Here is a 20507-nt window from a genome sequence, read left to right as displayed (position 1 = left end):
AGCGATTTTAATTTCATCCTCTAGTCTGATGATAGAATTCTAGAGTATTTTGGTCCAATCCGGGTGGTGTCTGTGTGTTTTAGGAGAGGCGGGAATAGCTGGAGACGGGAGAGAGGAGACTGTTGTTGCTACTGACAGTTATATCTATGCATGAGTAAGTGGGCCATAAATGCTTTGTTATTAGATGCCTGCTGAACTCAATAGCTTGATGGTAAACGGTACACTCACCTGGCACAGTCTATCCCCATATGCATAAACAGGCAATCTCTCTTTTCACACACAAACCCATTGTGCGGTGTGATCACAAACACCCATAGCCATTTGTGGCAAGTGCCCTTTCACATATACTTGCAACAGATGTTATATATTTTTGGCCCCTTTATTCCACAGTTTGACCTTTAAAGGTCACTGAAAGCCCACATCAAAACGTATTTAAGCAGGATGGTCAAGAGAGTCATTCTGTCATTACTGCTGAATAAAAGAACATGAACTAATTGGAAAACTCACGCAGTGTTGTTATGGACTATTCAGACCTATGTCGACAATTGTTGCAGCACGTTTTGATGAGCACCACAAACATACAGAACACAGATGTGTGTTGTTTTTTCTATATTGTTATATTTGGGTGAATTATATCTTTAAATTGCCAGCACACCCACACAGGTATTTCTAGTCACAGCAGGTGAAAGTTGGGTATGCACCAATAACAATCATAAACATGACCTAAACATGTAAGAAAGATGACAGTATAATTATGCTCACTAGGTCCTGAGAAGAGGATTTTATAAATGAGCAGCACTTCTTTTATAAGTATTATAGTTCAACAGCTCAGTGTTGATGTTTCCAGCACATCCTCTGTTGTACCATACATATGGTATAATCCAGAATTCATTAAGGGAGTTTCAAAGAGTCACATGTAAGCAGTTCATTGTATCTGCCAAAACGGCACACAGTACATTCATAACAGTTGTTATATATAGATCAAGTGTACTTTTGATTAAATTAATCAGGCAGTAGCGACTAGCAACAACTAATTAGTGTGTGCTTACACACATTCCTGCTCCTGTTTCACTACATTAATGAGATTCTTTCGTAGTCTCTTTATTCTTTGAGCAGAGGAAAATAAGGCAGTCAGATATATTATTTTAGATGCAAAGCAAAGCCAAACAGCACATTATACAGTATAGACAGGTGCTGAATCTACACAAAACATAAAACTGTGCCTTTTGTTATTCCTCTGATATCTCACAAAACTCCGCCATCATCGCAAACCACATCAGCAATTTAAAAAATGGTGTGATGCAATTTGTTCTAATTGCCTACTTCTACAGTATGTATTGTGTAGAGCTGCTACGACTGGGCGTGATTTGCTCAATGACTTTGGAGGGAAAAAACACAAATATAAAAACTTAACTTTGTGAAGGACATACGAGCACATGACATGTAAATTGTTACCATCTGGCCGGATCCTGTGTATCACTGATAGGTAACGGACGTATTTGGATGTCACATCTAACAAGAAATAGCTCTGATTCTTGTATTTTGTAATTATAGTCCTGTTACACACTATTGCAGCTTAATGTTAAATGACTCCTGACACGAGCCATCCAGTAGCACACATACACACACAGATACGCGCGTGTCTGACAGCTCCATTTAACGCTGATTAGATTTGCAAGGACATGTAGTATACCCTCTCTGTGTCTCCTGTGCCTACTCTCTCTGTCTCTCCCTGAGTAGGTTGAGTATCTCCTGAGTCCTATCTATTGCGCTAATGTTATGCAAATGGTTTAATATGAAGATAAAAGACTGTTGCAGCGTGTGGCACTCTCCTGGTTCACATCCTTGTGTTTCCAGGACGATAGCTCTAACGAGGAGGGCACTATTTGGGAGTCATTAAATGATGGCCTTCCTGACATGCACCAGCTCACCACCACCGCCACCCGCCCCGCGTTGGCCATTAAAGCAGCTCACACCCACACCAAGACACACACTACAGACGCCTTTTAGCGCTGGCTCCCAGTTTCTTACACATCACAGTGTCACAGAATAGAAAATTACACTCTCCTCCCACAGAGAAAATTGCTTTGGAATTGCTTGGTTATAAAGATGTGCTTTAAAGAGAGGGGGGCGCATGCAATAAAAAAGGACACACACAAACACAATTACTTAAGCACTCTAAGGACAATTCTTACAAGTTAATCAGAGGATTTACCAATTATTGATGTCAAAAGGATTTTGTTGCGCATCGGTTTGTGGCCTATGTTTATGTGTTACATGTGCTTGTCTTTGCATTGCAGGTATTTAGTATGCATTTTTGTCTATTGTTGTGTACGTGTGTGTGCGCACAGCATATAGTGCACATGTGAATAGCAGCTTGTTTCTTTCTGCATAGCCAGAGATGAGTTATTAAGCAAAACAAGACATGAAAATAGCCACAAACAGTCAGGTTGATGAAGGGAAAACATAATGTAATGCACCATAGCAGAGACACAAGTGGAGGATTAAAGACAACAAGGTGAAAGGTGTATGAGCATCAAGAGGCAAGAGCAGTGTGACGGAGACGAAAGTGGAAAATAGCACATAAGAAAGGAAGACTGAGAGAAAGATACAAAATAGTAGAGTCAAGGATATTTGGAGTGGACATAAGTAGATGGATAAAATCCATGATGTATGATGAGATATGACTTGGTATGTTCAAAAGAGCAGAATGTAGATGAGGCTGCTGTAGTGTCAGAGACATAGATAGCATGAGCTAAAACTGCATTTACTAGTTGATGTGTTTTTCTACATGTCATTCACAGATGAAAAATAACTGTTTAAATAAAGCGTTATCGTGATCATTTACTTTATTATTCCATATAACCAAACATGACAAAATGATGTAAACCTAAAGCTAACGGGCTTGTGAGCAGATATTCCTGTTTTGAATATTATGCTAGCAGAATCATTTGTGGCATTTGTTGTAGCTAAGCTTATATCTCATCTCGGTTTCTTAAACTGATTTCAGTATACTTTAGAAAGAGCCCTTTGTATTGTGTTGTTGATTTCATTTTAAGTGGATAAAACTGCCCATCGATGACCAATAATGGCACAGTGAAAACGTGTTTATCTAAGTAACTCTCTGCAGACACAAGTTTGGACCCACCAGAAGGACAGCAGACGGCCACCTGGCCAAACTGAGCAACTGGACAGGGAGGACCTTGGTCACAGAGGTGATCGAGAACCCCACAGTCAATCTGCTAATGTCCTCTGTGGAGATGGGAGAACCTGGCAGAAGGATGATCATCTCAGCAGCACTCCAGCAATCAGACCCTTAATAGTAGAGTGGTTAAATGTAAGAACTGACCGAGTATGAGAGAAAATATTCAGGGAGACAGGTAATAGGGGACTGAAGGCTGAATGGAGCCAAATATGGAGAAATCCTTGAAGAAAAACCTGCTCCAGATTGCATGTGACCTGAGAATGAGACAAGAGTTGACCTGAAGCATCGAGCCAAGACAATACTGGAGTGGCTCTAGGACAAGTATCTGGCTGTCCTTGAGTGGCCCAACCAAAGCCCAGATTTAATCCTCCTAGAATATCCCTGGAGAGAGCTGAAGATGGCAGTTCTCAGATGCTTCGCATCTTCTCGTCTGATCTGAGGATCAGTTGGGAAGAATGGGATAAAGTGCCTAAATCCAGGTGTGACAAACATGTACAGAATTACCCAGAGTCTTGGACGTGTCGTTGCTGCCGAAGGGGCTGTAATAGAACTGAATTGGGAGTCTGGACACAAACAGATATCAGTTTTTTATTAAACGATGTCTTTGCTATTATAGGTTACTAAGTTTACAGTAATAAAAATAGCAATTTTATTCATTTGCAAAAAATAATCATAATAATGATAGTGTGAAACTGTAAATATAAATAGCGGATGGACAGATAAACGATTTGTTTGATATTATTTCTAATGATCATGAAGGTGTAGTATGTGCATTCAAAGCCCACATTGGCATTGGAGTGGAAGTGGTGATGTCATCCTATATGCTACAGTCACTGCAATAATATGGTATTCAAGCAATGCACACATCCAAAAACCAAGCAATTGCAGCTGTCAGTTCAAAAAAAGAAAACACTGAGTTGTGAATACATATGCATTGTTCTATATCTTTGTATTCACTTCTGCAACCTGTTACCCTCCAGAGATCAGCTATGTGGTGACATGCTGTCGTTACCATAAAATGACCCGTGAGCAGGTAATGAGGCATACTGAGTCACAAATGTCTGCATGTAGGATATTCTGTCACACAGTCTCTGGACCCACCCCAGCAACACATCAGACACCTCATCACAAATAGAATTAGTTTCCCGGACAGAACCAAAATGACAGCAGCTGGATGTTTGGCAGGAAGCAAAATGGTATTGGAGATCTGGTGGCGTTTTCCTTATGTAGGGAACCAAAGGGCAGGCGGGTGTGCCAGTTATACTATTCACCCCTCCCTCTGAAGTGTGTGGACAGGGAGTGAGGATGCCTATTCTAAATCTGTAGTTTAGATAGGTAGTTTAGAGGGGTGGTCTCAGATGTGAAGAGGGAAACTTGAGGTGAATGGTCTTTGGACAAGGAATGAGTGTGTTCAAGAAGGAGGAAGGTGTGTTTATATCTGTGTGTGTTTGGTGCAAGAGTGTGGCTGACGCGATATCAGTCAGGGTTTGATTGTATGTGAGCTTCGGTGTGTATGAGCGCACGCGCCCATCTCTGTCACTGTGTATGCATGTGTATATGTGTGTCTGTCCCTAGCACCATCATTAGGTCGTAGGCAGTCCCAGTGTTGGGGGTGTATCTCAGCTGCTCCTGCGGCCTCTCAGGCCAATTTAGGGGGAGAAAAGCACTTCGATCCTGGCCTGCAAGTCTGAGGGTCCCCAGCGGGAGGCAGCGCAGCCCTGCAATCTATATTGGATTTATTCCTTTCCCATCTACAGGCCCCACACACCCCACAGAGAGGAAGTCTCAACTGCACTCTCTCTGTCCCCTAAGACAATATGTTATGGTGCACACATGAGTACACATAATCTTGTAAACACACACATGCAGAGACACACTCCGAGACAGACACACACCTAGTCTATCTTGGAGGCACACTCCCCCACAGCAAGGAAGTTATAACAACATACTTTCTGTCCCTGTGGGAGTTGCACTGGGGTCAAGATATACTAAGATTTGTGAGAGACAGAAGAGACACAGTCAGACAGCCGTCCTAGATATTGACACAGTGAGTTATTTGAAGCTGACCATTGTTTGTCTCATGGAAAATATTGTTGAGATTTATAAAGGCCAAGGTGTAAAATGCATTTTTATCACATTAAAGCAAGAAAAAAGAATTTACATAAAACTCAGACAAGGTCAGGGAGAAACGAGGTTCTTAATTTAGTCTAATCAACTGTCATTTGCATAGCGCCATTTGCGCAAGGTATTGCCACTAACTGAATAAATGGACTTCTTCAGACTCAAGGGGGGGCACTCCGGTTTTGATAAGCTGGCAACATAACTGATTTGCATATATTACTTTGATTATCTCATTACTAGGATGATTCTTGCGGAATTTTTGACACTCGCGCAATCGAATTAAAATTAAGGCACGCAATCAATAAAAGGGCAAAGCGGCTGTGAAAACATACGGCACCCCAGGTTTGTATGGTCAACTAGTGATGATGGTGGTGGCGATGGTTATGGTGATGATCTGGAAGAAGAAGAAGAAGAATATTTTGATGATGATGATGATGATGATGATGATGATGATGATGATGGCCTCTTCAGCTCACGAGCTCCCTTACTCCGCTGTGGGTTTACGAGATCCGCGAGCTCTTGATTCCTGTGATCAAAGCAGTAATCAGTGGAGACAATGGGGGCCAAGAAATTGCCGCTCTTGTGTGGGTGACCTATCCACCTGCCATGAATCCAAGAGTGGCCCACAGGCAGCTCATGTTCCCCCCAATCGATAATAGCGCTCACATCTTTCGTCCGACTCAACCCCATCTGTGGAATGATGAAATCATGCGTAAAGACGCGCACGCCTCGGATAATTTTGCAATGCGGTAGCCTCAATAAGCTGGTACATTCTCGGGCACATGTACAGGCTTGAGGGTCATCAATTCTACTGAGCACCGAGGTATGATCATCTGCCTTCTAAATCTCCAGACCTGCTCTGACGAGTGATCTAAATTTCAGTGTGTATGCGCGGCTTTTAAAGACCTATATTTCTCCCTTTTTTTGTTTTGGTCTCATGGCAAAATCTACAATACTACATTATGACATATGCTGCCAGTTATTGCCGTACACAATTTGCCTGAGAGAAGAAGAACATTTGGAGACTCCTTCTCTCCCGTACAAATACACCCTCAATCGCCTGCACACTAACCGGGCGCAAAGGCACACGTCCACGTTTAAAAATTATGATGTAAATAATTATAGGCCTGGAAATTGATTTCCTTACGACCTTCTCCAGCAAACGAGGCCTTCGAAATCCCCCCCAAAGAAAACTACTTCTGTTGAAGCATTAAGTCATTAATTATTTTCCTTACATAAGGACAAATTATCGAGTCAGTTGAACGAAATTAGAACCCTTTGTTTCTGATCAGACCGCATTACCGCTGGAAATTACGGATGATGGCTGCGTGCGCGCTCGCTTTTGTTGTTTCGATCATTGCCTGTCGCTCTGAACTCGCGCTAACAAAGTCATTAAATTGACTCCCTCTCGCTCTCATTATGCGGGCTGTTAATAACCGCTAATTAACTTTGCTTACGCGCGCCTTAAAAGCCTCCCTCCCCTCCCAACACACACTCTCGCTCTTTCTCTCCCTCCTTTCCTTCTTTTCCTGCTTGGCCTCTCAAGCAGAGCAAGTGTCCAATTATGTCGGAGCGCGAGGATGGATGGATGGATGATGGAGGATGGAGAATGAGGATGAGTCGTCGTCGCCAAGGCCACGAGCCAGTGGGCGCATGTTATGGACCCATTTGTTACACATGTTGCACAGGAACAAACGGGCGGAAAATAAAAAAACAGAAGAGAATAAAGCTAGACCTGCCTCACCATGCGTGCGCAAATGCAGGGTACCTGTTTCCTACAGGTGGATAGGGGTTGAAGTTACTTTTCTCTTAGCGGCCCCACGCATACAAATATATCTGTAGTGAAATAAACCAAAAAAGACTAATAGACAACAGCAGTAGAGAAGGAGGACGGAGGAGTGCGATGCGTTTAGTAAGTGCTGGATCCAGAACAACAGCAGGTTTCTGATTCTGTACATTGTAACTCTTACCTGTTGGAGCAGTTTGGTATTCCGTCCAGGAGATGGCGCCAGTTGAATGACCTCCAAGGCGAAACACAACCTGCTGGTCCTAAATAATAAACTTCCTCAGTATCACTTCGATGGCCTCCACTGAAGAGAGGACGAGACAGGTAAGAAGGGAGCGGACACTGTGAAAGTAAAAGCGTAAACGTACGTATAACATCTGCAGTTGATAGACAAACACACTAACTTCAATATGTTTAATTTACTGAGGTGCGTGAGTCCATAAAAAGGGACAAAGGCCTGCTTCACTTCCAGGGGTGTAACACAGCATCACAGCAGCAGTGTCTGCAACGATAAACTAACAGAAAGCATGTAACCCGGTGTTTCCCCTGGATATTATCAAGTTAGGATGTTATGAAAATACAGGGGAGGCGGTGGTGAGGTGGTGCTGAAGCTGAAGGCGGCCTCTCTCCGCCATCTCTTCACCTGCACGTCAAATAGACGGAAAATTGAAAATGTGAAAATTGCGCTCAGGCTATTTCGCCCCCCTCTAATGTATGCGTGTAATTAGTGCATTTAAACAAAACGCGGATGTCCTGCTGGCTGAAATGGCGGCTGACATCTCTTTTTCCACAGGGTTAATAACAGTGTGCGGATAAATGAATCAAATTGTGGCCCCCAAATTACAGAGCGACTCTAAATACCCGTCTGTATTACGCACGTCTGTTTGTGACCGCGCAGGGAAAAGGCATAACATTTCATATTGTTATTACACTCATTACACTGCAAATAAACAAGCTCGGAAGTTTGTGACACCAAAAAAAATGAAATAAAAAAAAAAAGTTGCGGATGGATCCATCCCTGTGGTGACACACTGCTAGAACACTGCACATGTTATGATTGCAGGAAGACAACATTATATTGTCTTTGGATGTGCTGATAACGTACTAGACCTTATCACAGGGGAGGTGCGTACACAAAACGGTTAACTGTGTCAGAAACGCATTATTTTTTCCACTTAAATGTTATTTCTGTTGCTACTTTTAAAGCATCTGTGTTGTTGAGATTTTACGAGGCTTTTAAATTAAAAAAAAAACTGAGTTCGTTTGGTTTTCCTCCTTGAAATCTACTAAGCGGCCTGCACCTTAACTAAACTGCACACGGATCAATGGCGCTCTTATTCCAGTTCCAATCACACAAGGGTCATAAAACTGTCGCCTAAAAAATAAAAGAAAAAAAGAAAAAAGAAAAAGAATAGCTTGTGCAATTTTCTGGACATATATTTTATTGTTATTTTTCGTTTGCTGCAATGCTCTGGCCCCGGCAGATACATAACGGAGGGGAAGAAGAGAGAGAGAGAGTGAAGGAGAGAGTAAATTGCAGCTTGCTGAAGTTTTTGGATTGAATTCTGAAAATGATCCTTTTAACAGTGATGGGCTCTGAGGCGAGGATAGGGGTCATGCCATTCACAGCGGGTTAAATAGACTTTCATTTAAAATTACATTCTCGATCCATCTCTCCATCTCCCTCCCTCTCCACAGCGGAGTCCCTGCGTGCTATCCCGGCTCCCCCGTGCGGCGTCTCATCACCGCCTCGACACCCTCACTTTTTAAGTCGATCCATAACTCCAGCAGAGAGCAGGCAATTGGAGGGAGGATGGAGGGGAGGGGGGGTTAGGCCGATAGATAGATAGATAGATAGATAGATAGATAGATAGATAGATAGATAGATAGATAGATAATTAATCCTCCCGAGTTTGCTTTTCTGTCACAATATTTTATCTTAAAGCTGCAACTATGTTAGGTAAAAATTCTGATCCCAATATTGACGTTTCCAACACGGTGTGACTCGGTGTCTGACATGGCTTTCACACATGGTGTCTGGGGTTGAACACAAACTCCGCTCCAGAATTTGTTCAACACAAGGATTCAGGAGACCCCTTTAACAAAGAAACATGTTAGCATAGTCCTTCACCCTGTATGTGAATAATTTCATTTAATTCTTCTTGTTTCATTATTATTGTCATTATTATTATTATTATTATTATTGGTGGTGATGATGATTATTTCTACAAAGTTATTCAACTAAGTGTGTTCATATATGTTGGAAGGAACTTTAGCATAAATGAAGAATTAATTGGTTATTTATGACCAATATATATTAATAATAATATATGTACAGGACAGTAATAGGATAATATCCTTGATAGCAGCTCTGTGTTGTGTCTCTTATACCAGCAGTTATAAAGATTCAGCCATTGTTAATTCCAATATTTACACCTGTGATTTTCCTGCTGTGACATGTTTAATTTGAATTCATAAAAAAAGTATAGTGATGTACTTTTTCTTGACCCACAGTGTCTGTAGTGTTGTTTATGACACTGCTGTTTGTGTTGGAAAAGTATTTTAAACCTTTTAAAGTAGAACATTTTTTCTCAGAGTCAAATGGAAACCAGAAATTGACCATATGGATTTTTTATTTATTTTTTTTTGACTTTGCTCGTTTGTCGAGTTCGTTCCACTGATCAAAACCACTCCGTGCCGGGTCTTGTTGCCTTTCCCTCAAATTAACTTTAATCGTAAAATATATAAAGCGGCTCCGCGCTGTCTCTCTCCCCACATACACACGTACGAGCCAATCAGACGCGCGCTAACAGCCTACACGTATGCTGAGCGAGCGCGCCGAGCCGACAAGCGCCTGGCACAGCGGAGCGCAGCGAGAGCCAGCCAAACCGCTGTCTGTCATTAGATGAGAGAGAGAGGAGAGAAGGAGAAGGAGGGAGGAGAGAAAGGTCCCGGCTCGAACAGACGCGCACCGGCCTAACGGGAGAGCAGGAGAAGAAGGAGACCACCGGAGCCCGAGAGCGAGAGAGAGAGAGAGAGAGGGAGGGAGAGAGAGAGAGAGGGAGAGTGGGAGACTGACAGGCGTTACACTACCGAAACTAGACGAGCCGAAGCGTCGACATGAGCGGCCAGTTTGAGGAAGATATCCACGACAGGGGCGAGAGGAAGAGCAGCAAATCCCCGACGCTGCTCTCCTCCTACTGCATAGACAGTATTCTGGGCCGCCGGAGTCCCTGTAAGGTCAGACTGATAGGAGCGCAAAGTTTGACGGGTCTGCCCGGCAGAGGGGAGCTCGACAAGGCTGCTGACGGTAAGTTGACTTTAACTGGACCCGGTGAAGCAGGAGACATGAGCTAGTTGTATGTCCAGTGTCTGTAGACACAGAAGAGGACTTTGACTTATTTTCAGACAGCGTGTTTTATTTTGTTAGAATAAATATTTCCTGAGCGAAACAGTTGTTGCAAAGACAGCGAGTTGTTTCTGGGCCTACAGAAGTACTAAACTTTGTCCAGAGAGAAATGTTTGCTCTGTTTATTCACTGCCATTTTTGTATTTCGTTATCTTGACATGTTTGGCACGCGTTCTCTCCTCAGGGCCAACGAAAGACCCTCTGACTCTCAGTGCTGACATGCACCTGCCACCCAAGCTCCGCCGGTTGTACGGACCAGGTGGGAAGTACCTCCACGACCACGCAGAGAAGCTGGACAGGGAGCGGCTCCTCCTGGAACAAGCCAGCGACAGCCTCAAAATCAGCCAGGCGCCGCAGGTGAGCATAAGCCGCAGCAAGTCGTACCGGGAGAACGCGTCGCTGAGCCGGGCAGAGGGCGATCAGAGCCCCTGTGAGGGCTCCGACGACGGCAGCCTGGGACTGGTGGAGCTCGGCCCCTTGAAGTTCGAGGAGGACGCGGGGAAGGAGGAGGAGAGCTGCGGGGACGCGGCCGCGCTGTCACCTAAGGACGAGGAGAGGGAGAGCTTGAACGCCGGGGATGGGGACGTGAGGGACGGGGAGGACAGCGTGTGTCTGTCGGCGGGCAGTGACTCAGAGGAGGGGATGCTGAAACGGAAGCAAAGAAGATACAGGACTACATTCACCAGTTATCAGCTGGAGGAACTGGAGAGGGCTTTCCAGAAGACACACTACCCCGACGTCTTCACCAGGTAAGAGAAAATCCAACTGCAGAATCTGCTTCGTTTTAAGTCTGGGGAGCAACTTGTTTTACATTAAAAACGGTTAATTTTCATAGGGTTATTATTATTATTATTATTATTATTATTATTATTATTATTATTATTATTATTATTATTATTATCAGAAACAATAAACATATTGTTGGTGTTGGTATTTAAATGCGTTCTGCACATAATGCGTTTGTATTATAATAATTTTACAAATTAAAAATGATTATACATTTAAATATAAATGCAAACAAAATATGTGTAATTATGTCAGTTCACAATAACAGTGTCTTCTAGCAAATTCTTATGATTTCTCGACGTTACCACATGACGGTGTTACTAGTTACTAACTCAATTCCAAAAGACACACAGCAAACCATGTTGTGTGTGTGTGTGTGTGTGTCTAATAGTAATTCAGCGCGATAATTAATTACATTTATTTTAAATAAACACCTCACTGAGTCAGGACATTTTCCTGAAACAGTCCCAGTCATTCCTCTCGTCTGTGACTGGATCACACCTCATAAAAGGCTCCAGCCCTCTCCCGGTCCTTACATAAGAACACAATAGGCCTTTAAGTGCTGACACTGGGGACGTTTTGTTACCTGTATCCGTTCCTGTTGATACAGATGACAGCGGTGAGGAATAATTAAGCGCTGCAGCTCATGTTACCTGCTGGACATGATCCTGAATATAGTCTGTCAGGGCCTGAACCACAGCCTGGTAGCAGGTGTATTGGAGTGAAGTGCAGTGCTTTGTAGGAGACTATTTTCAGAAAGTGACATGTTGGTGGATCTGTTGCAGAAAAATACATTTTACTGACTTTCATGCAGAAGGCCTAAGAACTAAATTAAATACAATTTCTGCTAAATGAACATGTGGATAATTGACTCGCCCGCGTTTGATGCTTCCAAATCAAGACTTTTCTTACACTACAGGACACGAGATCCTACGTTTTCGATTCACTATTGGCATTATTCATATTTTTCAATCGATTTACTTTAAAGCGACTTGTAGGTCTAATTTGCACAGCAAGCCCATCTTGCAGCTGAAGGGAGCGTCAATTGCTTTGTGGCAGGCTAGTTTAGATGTCATTATTCCAACCATTATGTTGTTACAGTGACAGGCCTGGGCTAAGGAAAATCTAACAATCACTAGGCCTATTTCTACCCATCCGTGACAGGGAAAATAGAATATGGCTACGGCGTCTTTCTGCAGTTCATGTCGGGGAGGAGGGAAAAAATCCAGCCTATTTCGGTCTATTGTTGACAGAGAACAACAGGAGTGGACTAAACAACAATTGTACGTTGCTTCCAAACGACGGCCTGTAACCTTGAATCTTTTTCTTTCTGTCTCTCTGCCTTTTCTTTCTTCTCCTCTCCTCTGCGCTTTTTCTTTTTTCTCCTTCTTTCCAGAGAAGAGCTCGCAATGCGCCTGGATCTCACCGAGGCCCGCGTTCAAGTAAGTGTCTCTCTGTTTATCTTGATGTGAAAAGAGAAGCCTGTGACTTGTAAATCAAATAGGGGGAAAGAACAGCATCCTCTAATGTTTTATATCCTCTATAAAATGTCCCCTTGTGCGCATTGCGGGATAATAACCGGTGATATGCGTCACTGATTGAGGATCAACGATTATGGGCCAATTTGAGGCAGTAATTTATTACAGTAAAAATGTGTTAAATGGCCCCAGTGGCTGTGTGGGGAAGGTATTTGCGGTTATTGAATGTTATTACACGCGAATGGGAGACGTTTTAGTGGCAATTAAGGCGACGCTGGCGATTCATAAAAAGCTCACTTAGTGCAGGAGCAAACACTGTCTGTGTTCCTGGGATGAGATGGTGTTTGAATTCCCGTCAGAGGGGACTGACAGGGGGGCGAGGCCAAGATGTGCGTGCGTGTGCGTGTGCGTGTGTGAGTGTGAGTAAAAAGATGCGCGTGAGAATAAGAGCGAGGGACGGGAGGAGACGGGAGGGAGAGAACGAGGGGAGGGATAATGCTATTTGATTTCCCATTATGTGATTGCAATAGACCTGCATTGATCCGATGCTTTGCACTTGGGAGCGAATGAGAGACCATTAAAGGTGTTTGCTCCCCCCCCCCCCCCCTCCCTCCCTCCAGCCTCCCCCATCATCACGCTCCCTCTCTCCCTCTCTCTCTCTCTCCCCTCTCCATCCCTCCTTCTCTCTCCCTCGCCTCGCACTCAAAGCGTGGCCTGCATGTCCAAAGCCCGGGCTCATAACCAGAGAGACAGTTCAAACACGGTGGGAGCTCCGGGAGGTTATGGCCGACGGTAAAACAACAGATGTCTCTTTAGGGGCCGAGGGTGAACAAATCACTTAACGGGCGCCATCAGGAGGTGATAAAAACTCATAAATTCCCGAGGGGCTGAGTAATGCTAAACAGCCCACTGGGAATAATGTGTGTGCGTGCGTGTGCGTGTGCGCGCCGTCCCTGTCGCTCAAGCCCGTTCAGCGACTTTCCCCGTGTTGACACTTTCCTCCTTGTGAGAGCCCCGTGCTCCTGCAGTGCAAACTGGGAGACAGTGGCTGCGTGGGAAAGTTAAATAGTCTCTCGGGTGGAAGTCACTTGTTCCACATCTCTGGAGAATTTCATTTAAAGCGCATTAATTGTTATCGGAGCCAGTTCTGCGGTGATTTTCTGGCCCTTTTGTTAACACCGCTCTTAATTATCTCTCCCCACCCTGAAGCCCGTCTGCAGACACGGGGGGGGGGGTTATTAGACAGAAAGTAGATTTAAGGGACTGTGAGCGGCAGGGTTTACCTTGCATGTAATTACCGCTGACTTTCCGCCTATTGGCCACCACCTGAACTAGACAACTATTAGACTGACACAACATTCAATATAGCCTCGTCCTGTTAATTACAATGAGACTTTGCTGTTATATAGCAGCACAGGGACTTAACACTTTCAAGTATTTCCAAACTGCACAACTGAACGAGGAGGAGCTTGGCTTTGAGCAACTCTTTTACTGATTGTTTTTTCTTTTCTCTTGAACCTGGTGCAGTTCAACGAGAAAATAATAAGATCTATGTTGTTTTCTTATTATCTGGTTTTATTTGAACTTGGGAAACGTGGCAGTCTGTTTATATTAACCTGGTCATCTCTGTCTGCCCTCAGGTGTGGTTTCAGAACCGCAGGGCCAAGTGGAGGAAGCGTGAGAAGGCTGGGGTTCAGGCCCACCCTTCGGGCCTGCCATTTCCAGGCCCCCTGGCAGCGGGCCACCCTCTCAGCCACTACCTGGAGGGAGGCCCCTTCCCTCCTCACCCCCACCCGGCACTGGAGTCGGCCTGGACGGCGGCTGCAGCTGCAGCCGCTGCCTTCCCGGGCCTGGCCCCACCACCCCACAACGGCTCTGCTCCACCCCTGGCCACCCCTGTCGGCCTGGGCACTTTCCTGGGCACAGCTGCCATGTTTCGCCACCCTGCCTTCATTGGACCCACTTTTGGCAGGTAGGTCGCACCTATGCATAGACCTCCCTTGGACCCGATACCTACTGTTTTGACTCACCTGCCAATTTCTGTACCGGTAGGACTTCACATTTATCCCTGTATTTACGGTAAATTGCTACAATTTTGTATTCAAGCACAGTACAGGAAAATGCACAGCAGCGACTCAGCTTAAACTCAACTCCCAATACATCACGCAACTCTCCTGACTGACGGTTACAGTAATCCTCCGTCACACTGCATCACTGTTTATCTCAGTGTCTGAATATACATATGTTATACAGTTAACCGTTCACTGTGGTGTGTAATCATTCTGTCAAATGCCTTAATAAATTAAATGTGTGATCCTGCAAGACAAGCTGTGAGGAGGAGTGACACTGCACACTCCATATGCCATAATTAGCTTCTCATTTGCTTTTGTCCTCTATTATATGGTGTTATTAACCTTCTACTCTACATCTTATCTTTTATATGGGGAAGTTAGCATGCAATAGATGACATAAATCTAGTTAAAGAGAATGTTAACACTGTCAACACGGTTCTTTATTGTGAGGAGGATGGTTTTTTTTTGTTTTTTGTTTTAGTTTGAATAATTGAAACTTGAACAGTGTTCTGTGTCCACAAATGATGCAGATGGTTGAATGTTTGTCTCCTTTCAGGCTCTTCTCCAGTATGGGTCCCCTGACCAGTGCTTCCACTGCTGCAGCTCTCCTACGCCAGCCTGCCCCGCCTGTAGAGAACCCCTCCCACGCGGGTCCCGTCCTCCCTGACCCTTCCTCTACTTCGTCCTCCTCCTCTTCCTCAGCTGCAGCAGACCGCAGGGCCTCCAGTATCGCAGCGCTGCGCCTCAAGGCCAAGGAACACTCGGCTCAGCTCACCCAGCTTAATATCCTACCCACCGGAGCCACAGGGAAGGAGGTGTGCTGAACACTCAACACCAGCTTTAGGCCTCCCTGTCCCGGGCTTGCGTCCCATTCCATGACATCCCCCTCCCCTCCAGAAACCCATTCATACCTCTGGAGGCTGATGTCCCTGTGTTCAACCATCCCTGTTACCTCATGTTTCCCCAACAGAATAGCACGACCAAATTCAAAAGAGCACTAGCTAAAAAAAAAAAAAGGTGTGTGTGTTTGTGTGTGTCAGTAATTACAGCTATTGTAACTCCAAAAACACTCCTTCCTGAATGACTCTGCAGCAATTTCAACATCTAAATTTAAACAACAATTACTACATTTGGACACATGACTAAAAAGAAGCATTGGATTTTTGATCTGCTCAGTACTTCTTGATACTTGGTGATACATGTAGCGTGTTTGAGTATCTCCATTATTTGCTGTTACTTCTAGTTCACTACATTTCAGAGGGAGATACTGCAGTTTCTACTTCATCAGATTTCTCAGTTATTATTTAGCAAATTAAGATTTGGAATTTTCTAAAATTAAGAGTTGTTATTAAACAACTCAACAGTATAAAAACTATAAACTTAGGAAATTAGATTTACCTCCACAAAATGCTATTCGCCTGATGCATCAGAAATAAGCTACTAATTCAGGAATGTGATATATGTAAGAGTATTTTTACAGAGGGGTTTGGACACTTTTAGTTAAGGACAGGATCTGTTTGTCTCACACACACACACACACACACACACACACACACACACACACACACACACTGACAGATGAAGACCCGCAGGGGAACCCAGACTTTTAGAAAGGATTCTTGAGCAGCTTCAAATGTGGACAATACCAGTGCTCGACATTAACACTGCTTAATCTGTATGCATTGATGTGGGCTGAGCCAGTCTGCCTCTATAATAAAGGCGAGTTGGAGGAGGTCCCCCCCTGAACCAAAGGAAAACTGTCCATAGACCTTCCATAGCCTTCTCTACAAGCCTGACTCCTCTCCACGGCTGGCCTGTCCTACAGTCCCATTCAGCACCGCCACTATTTGTAAATCTCCTAATTTGAAGTCGTTCAACTCCACGTCTGTACATTTTTTTCCGCACTTTTTCCGTGATGCACTGCTCCTCCTCTTCCTCCTCCTCCTCCTCCTCCTCTCTGATTATCCCAGCAGTGGCATTTCCGCTGAGTGTGACTGCAGGACATGCGAGCACAGTTGAGACCTGAGATGTGTGTGTCTAATGACCTGACTGTGTGAAAGAAAACTGTACATATTGTGTAAAAAGGGGAAAAAAAAACTACAAGGAAAAACGGATGATTTTCAAAACAAGGTCGTGTATATTTCAGGAAACCGTGTTTTGATAATTTGCACTCGGTGTAGTGTTTAATGAGCGTCGCTCTGTGTAGACTTTCACCTGTGTTTATGAATTATTAGGTTTTTAGATCATTATTTATGTCAAAACTTTCCCCCAAGGAACTGAGTGAAGGACAGCTTTTTTTCTTATTAAGTGATTGTAAGTTTCCTGGTTTAATAATGCTAATTTGAATAAATTACATTGGTAAAATGAGTTATCTTTTAATATTTCAAATTCCTTTAGGACGGACATAGGCCTAAACCAGGAAAAATAAACGATGTGAAATAGAATATAATAGAACTATTAATAAAACGTGTTACGAAGAAATTGTGTTTTTATTTTTGTTTGTTTTGTTTTGTTTTGTTTTTGTCTTACGTTGAAAAATAATTTTGAATAATACAAATTATTAAGCAAAACTTATGTGAAAAAATAAATGTATTAGGAATGATTTAAACATGATCAACTACTGGAATGTAAAATAAATATCAATCCAACTTCAGTAACAGGTTGTCTGCTGTCCCGAGTGTGTGGAGGCCAGCTGAGAAGCAGGAGCTCGTTTCTGAAAGAGGAATTAGTCGGTGCAGAGACGGAGGCGCTGCGTTAATAGAGGAAATGTATTAGTCCATAATAATCCCGAGCTCTGCGTGCGTCTGTCCTCTTCAGCGGAGTTGACAAAATACTGACCATATATTCATGAGCTTAATCCCCAACACGAGAAACGCGCGACAAAGGCGAGAGGTTTTCAATTAGATCGCCCAATTTATCCGGGGGGGTGGGGGGGGGGGTCACAAAACGTCCTTTAAAACCCCTTAAAGGCGCTAAATTGGTCTTAACATCTGTAATGCCGTGTCGATGGAAGCGAATCCCCTTTGTCATTAATGAAGTAACAAACCACTTCATCAAACGGCTTTCACACACACACACACACACACACACACACACACACACACACCTCGCAGAGTTAATACCCTCACTGCCCCCCCCCCCCCCCCCCCCCCCCCCAGTCGGATCTCACTACTGATGCAACACCGCTGCAGCAATCAATGGTTATTCTCCTCCGGTTGACCCATCTGTTGCCCGAGCAAATCGCGTGAAATTACCCCGCGGATTAATGTAGTCCCTCTTTTTATTGTGCGCATTTGTGAAAACCCTCCTCTTCTTCCTTCAGCAGTCGTTCTAGGCTACAGGTCCTATCGCTGTTAATCAGCTAATTTAGTTCAAACAAGCGGGAATTAAATCCGACAAAGGGCTGATGGACATTTATGTCTGCAGCACGTCAACCATTTATTCCAACACATGCGCAACACAACCTCATGCAAAGTCACCAAACTGCTCTATGGAGCATTATGCAAAAAAAAAAAAAGAAAGAAAAGAAAAACAACAACAACAACAAAACAACAACAAAACAACAACAATCCCCCCCTGTGCGCACAGACCACCGTGTTTTTTGAAATTCCCATTCTCTTGCTCAGGCTCGGTGGAGCGTGTGGGGTTTTTTTTTTTTCCTGTCTGCCTCGATGGGATTTTGACGAGATTGTCCGGGCTGTTTTAATCTTATTGTGAATATAACTAATGAATGGCAAACCAATTTGTCCCTAATATCTGGGGAATGCCGGGAGGCGGATGACCTGCTGGGAGCGAGGCTTAAACTTTCTTTGCAGCGCAAAAAGGCGAGAAAATTGAAATGCTGTGGCAGAGGAATAGCTGTGGATTTATAAAGTCACACTTGTTGGATGTGTGCTCTTTCATTCAAGACAGGCTTGTACTCGGGTTTAGGCCATGAGGCTCCTTATTGCATGAATGATCATGATAATGAATGTTGGGGTGAATACAGTCCAGTCGTGCTGGGTCATTTTTTATTTTTTATTTTTGGAAATTTGCTGCAAAAAGAGGCCAAATCTACATGATTTGGTGGATTGTGTCAATGCGTTGTGGGTTAATGCTCTCGCAGGTTAATCCAGGTGTCCAGAAAATGTCCTCCCACCGACTTGTCGTGCCCATTTTCATCACTGCCATTCCTCCACTTCTTGTCCGTCCCCCAGCTGTTGGACTTGATTTGGCCCGTGATTTGGATTCTCCCGGGCCTCGTTTCTCCCACCACGTCCCTGCCTGGGAGAATAGGCCCAATCACTCCACAGCCTCAGCCGGATCAGTCCTCACTCAGTCCCCGGGAGAGGCGCTCTAAAAGGCGCTTTGATGAACACCACTACCCCCCCTCCTCCTCCTCCTCCTCCTCCTCCCTCTCCTCTCCCCAGGCGGAGAACCGCGGCCCAGATGAAAGCCCTGAATAGCAGGGCCATGGCACTGCGCTCTCCTCTCGGATCGCCCCTTAATTCCCCGTCTCTCTTGCTCTCATCCAATTAGCTCAGTGTATTAAGCGGTTTATCGTCTCATAACCGCCCTTTCAGCTCCAACAAGGGAGACACTTTGCAATAGGACCAGCTCTCCTTTTGACACCCTCTCTGGTGCTTGTATGTTCCACCGCGCTATGAATAACAGGGACAGAATAGGGGACTAATTCCCTCATCAAAGCCTACCTTGTCCATCGCTGGTCAAAACGACAAGCAATAAAGCTTAACACGACAATATAAAGAGACTTGCTCGACCTTATTAGCTTAGCAGGGTCGAATTAATGCAGAGACTCAATTTGACTGGGCTTACTCAAAACAGGGAGGACAAAACGGGGCCCTCACTTAAAAACCTGGAGCCTGCTAGTGGGAATAGCAGGACTGTGTACATCTACTGTGAGCTGAGGTTGATTAAATCCAAGGTGGGAAAAATAGAGCAGAAAGAGGCTAAGCAACGGTGGGAGAAGTAGTGGAGCTGATATGATTTAATAAATATGTAAAGTTATGAGCAATAGGCTTAGACACTTTCTCTCACACACAGCATGTTCTATCCATTGCATAGTGAATCATGGTTTAAGTGTTCAGCCCACTTAAGGTTGCCTTCACAAGTCACAGTGGTTTGAAGTGATTTGTGAGGCGTGCAGTGTTTATGGAAATGCACACTGCAGGATGGAGTTAAAAAAAAAAAAAAAAAAAAAAAGTCCCTCGACTGTATTAACACAAAGGAGAATTCTTGAAGGAAAATGGTGAAACACTTAATGTAGAGAGTTACAGAGTGAACTTTAACTGAAATACAGTATTTAGAAAGTGTAGAAAAATATCCCATTATATACCATGATACCATATGCATTTGTCAGAGATTATTCTTAGTGTTTTGTTTTTTTTTAAATAATCTGGCATCAATTGTTGTGCCAAATATACGATTACATACACATAGTAATATACATCTTATTTTAACTTGTATTAAGAATCAACCTAACCTAAAGTCAGTCTTATTGAAGTATCAATGGGGTGATAGATATTGTTCCTACAAAAAATCTGTTAGTCCTTTTTTTTTTTTACTTACCTAGTCTGTCTTTCTGTGGCCCATTCATTCCTACTGACGGTGTAAGTTCTTATAGCAGGTCGCAGACTTAAAAAAAAAAAAA

At 43.9% G+C, this 20507-nt stretch overlaps 1 protein-coding gene across 1 annotated transcript; it reads left to right on the top strand.

The window, feature by feature from the left end:
• Nucleotides 1-10075: 10075 nt before the first annotated feature.
• arxa (aristaless related homeobox a) lies at nucleotides 10076-16399 on the top strand. Its single transcript, XM_026361579.1, has 5 exons — nucleotides 10076-10422; nucleotides 10706-11270; nucleotides 12704-12749; nucleotides 14426-14757; nucleotides 15414-16399. The coding sequence occupies exons 1-5, from the start codon at nucleotides 10233-10235 to the stop codon at nucleotides 15679-15681; spliced, it is 1401 nt and encodes a 466-aa protein (XP_026217364.1). The 5' UTR covers nucleotides 10076-10232; the 3' UTR covers nucleotides 15682-16399.
• Nucleotides 16400-20507: the final 4108 nt, after the last annotated feature.

Source organism: Anabas testudineus, chromosome 2 (assembly GCF_900324465.2).
Source record: "Anabas testudineus chromosome 2, fAnaTes1.2, whole genome shotgun sequence".
NCBI lineage: Eukaryota > Metazoa > Chordata > Actinopteri > Anabantiformes > Anabantidae > Anabas > Anabas testudineus.
The sequence above is the reverse complement of the archived record's forward strand: the minus strand, read 5'-3'. Positions and strand labels throughout refer to the sequence as shown.

Coding starts and splice junctions, on each gene's coding strand:
- arxa (XM_026361579.1), top strand. CDS start 10,233: ATGAGCGGCCAGTTTGAGGAAGATATCCACGACAGGGGCGAGAGGAAG. Junction 12,750..14,425: donor TCACCGAGGCCCGCGTTCAA/GTAAGTGTCTCT, acceptor GTCTGCCCTCAG/GTGTGGTTTCAGAACCGCAG. Junction 14,758..15,413: donor ATTGGACCCACTTTTGGCAG/GTAGGTCGCACC, acceptor GTCTCCTTTCAG/GCTCTTCTCCAGTATGGGTC.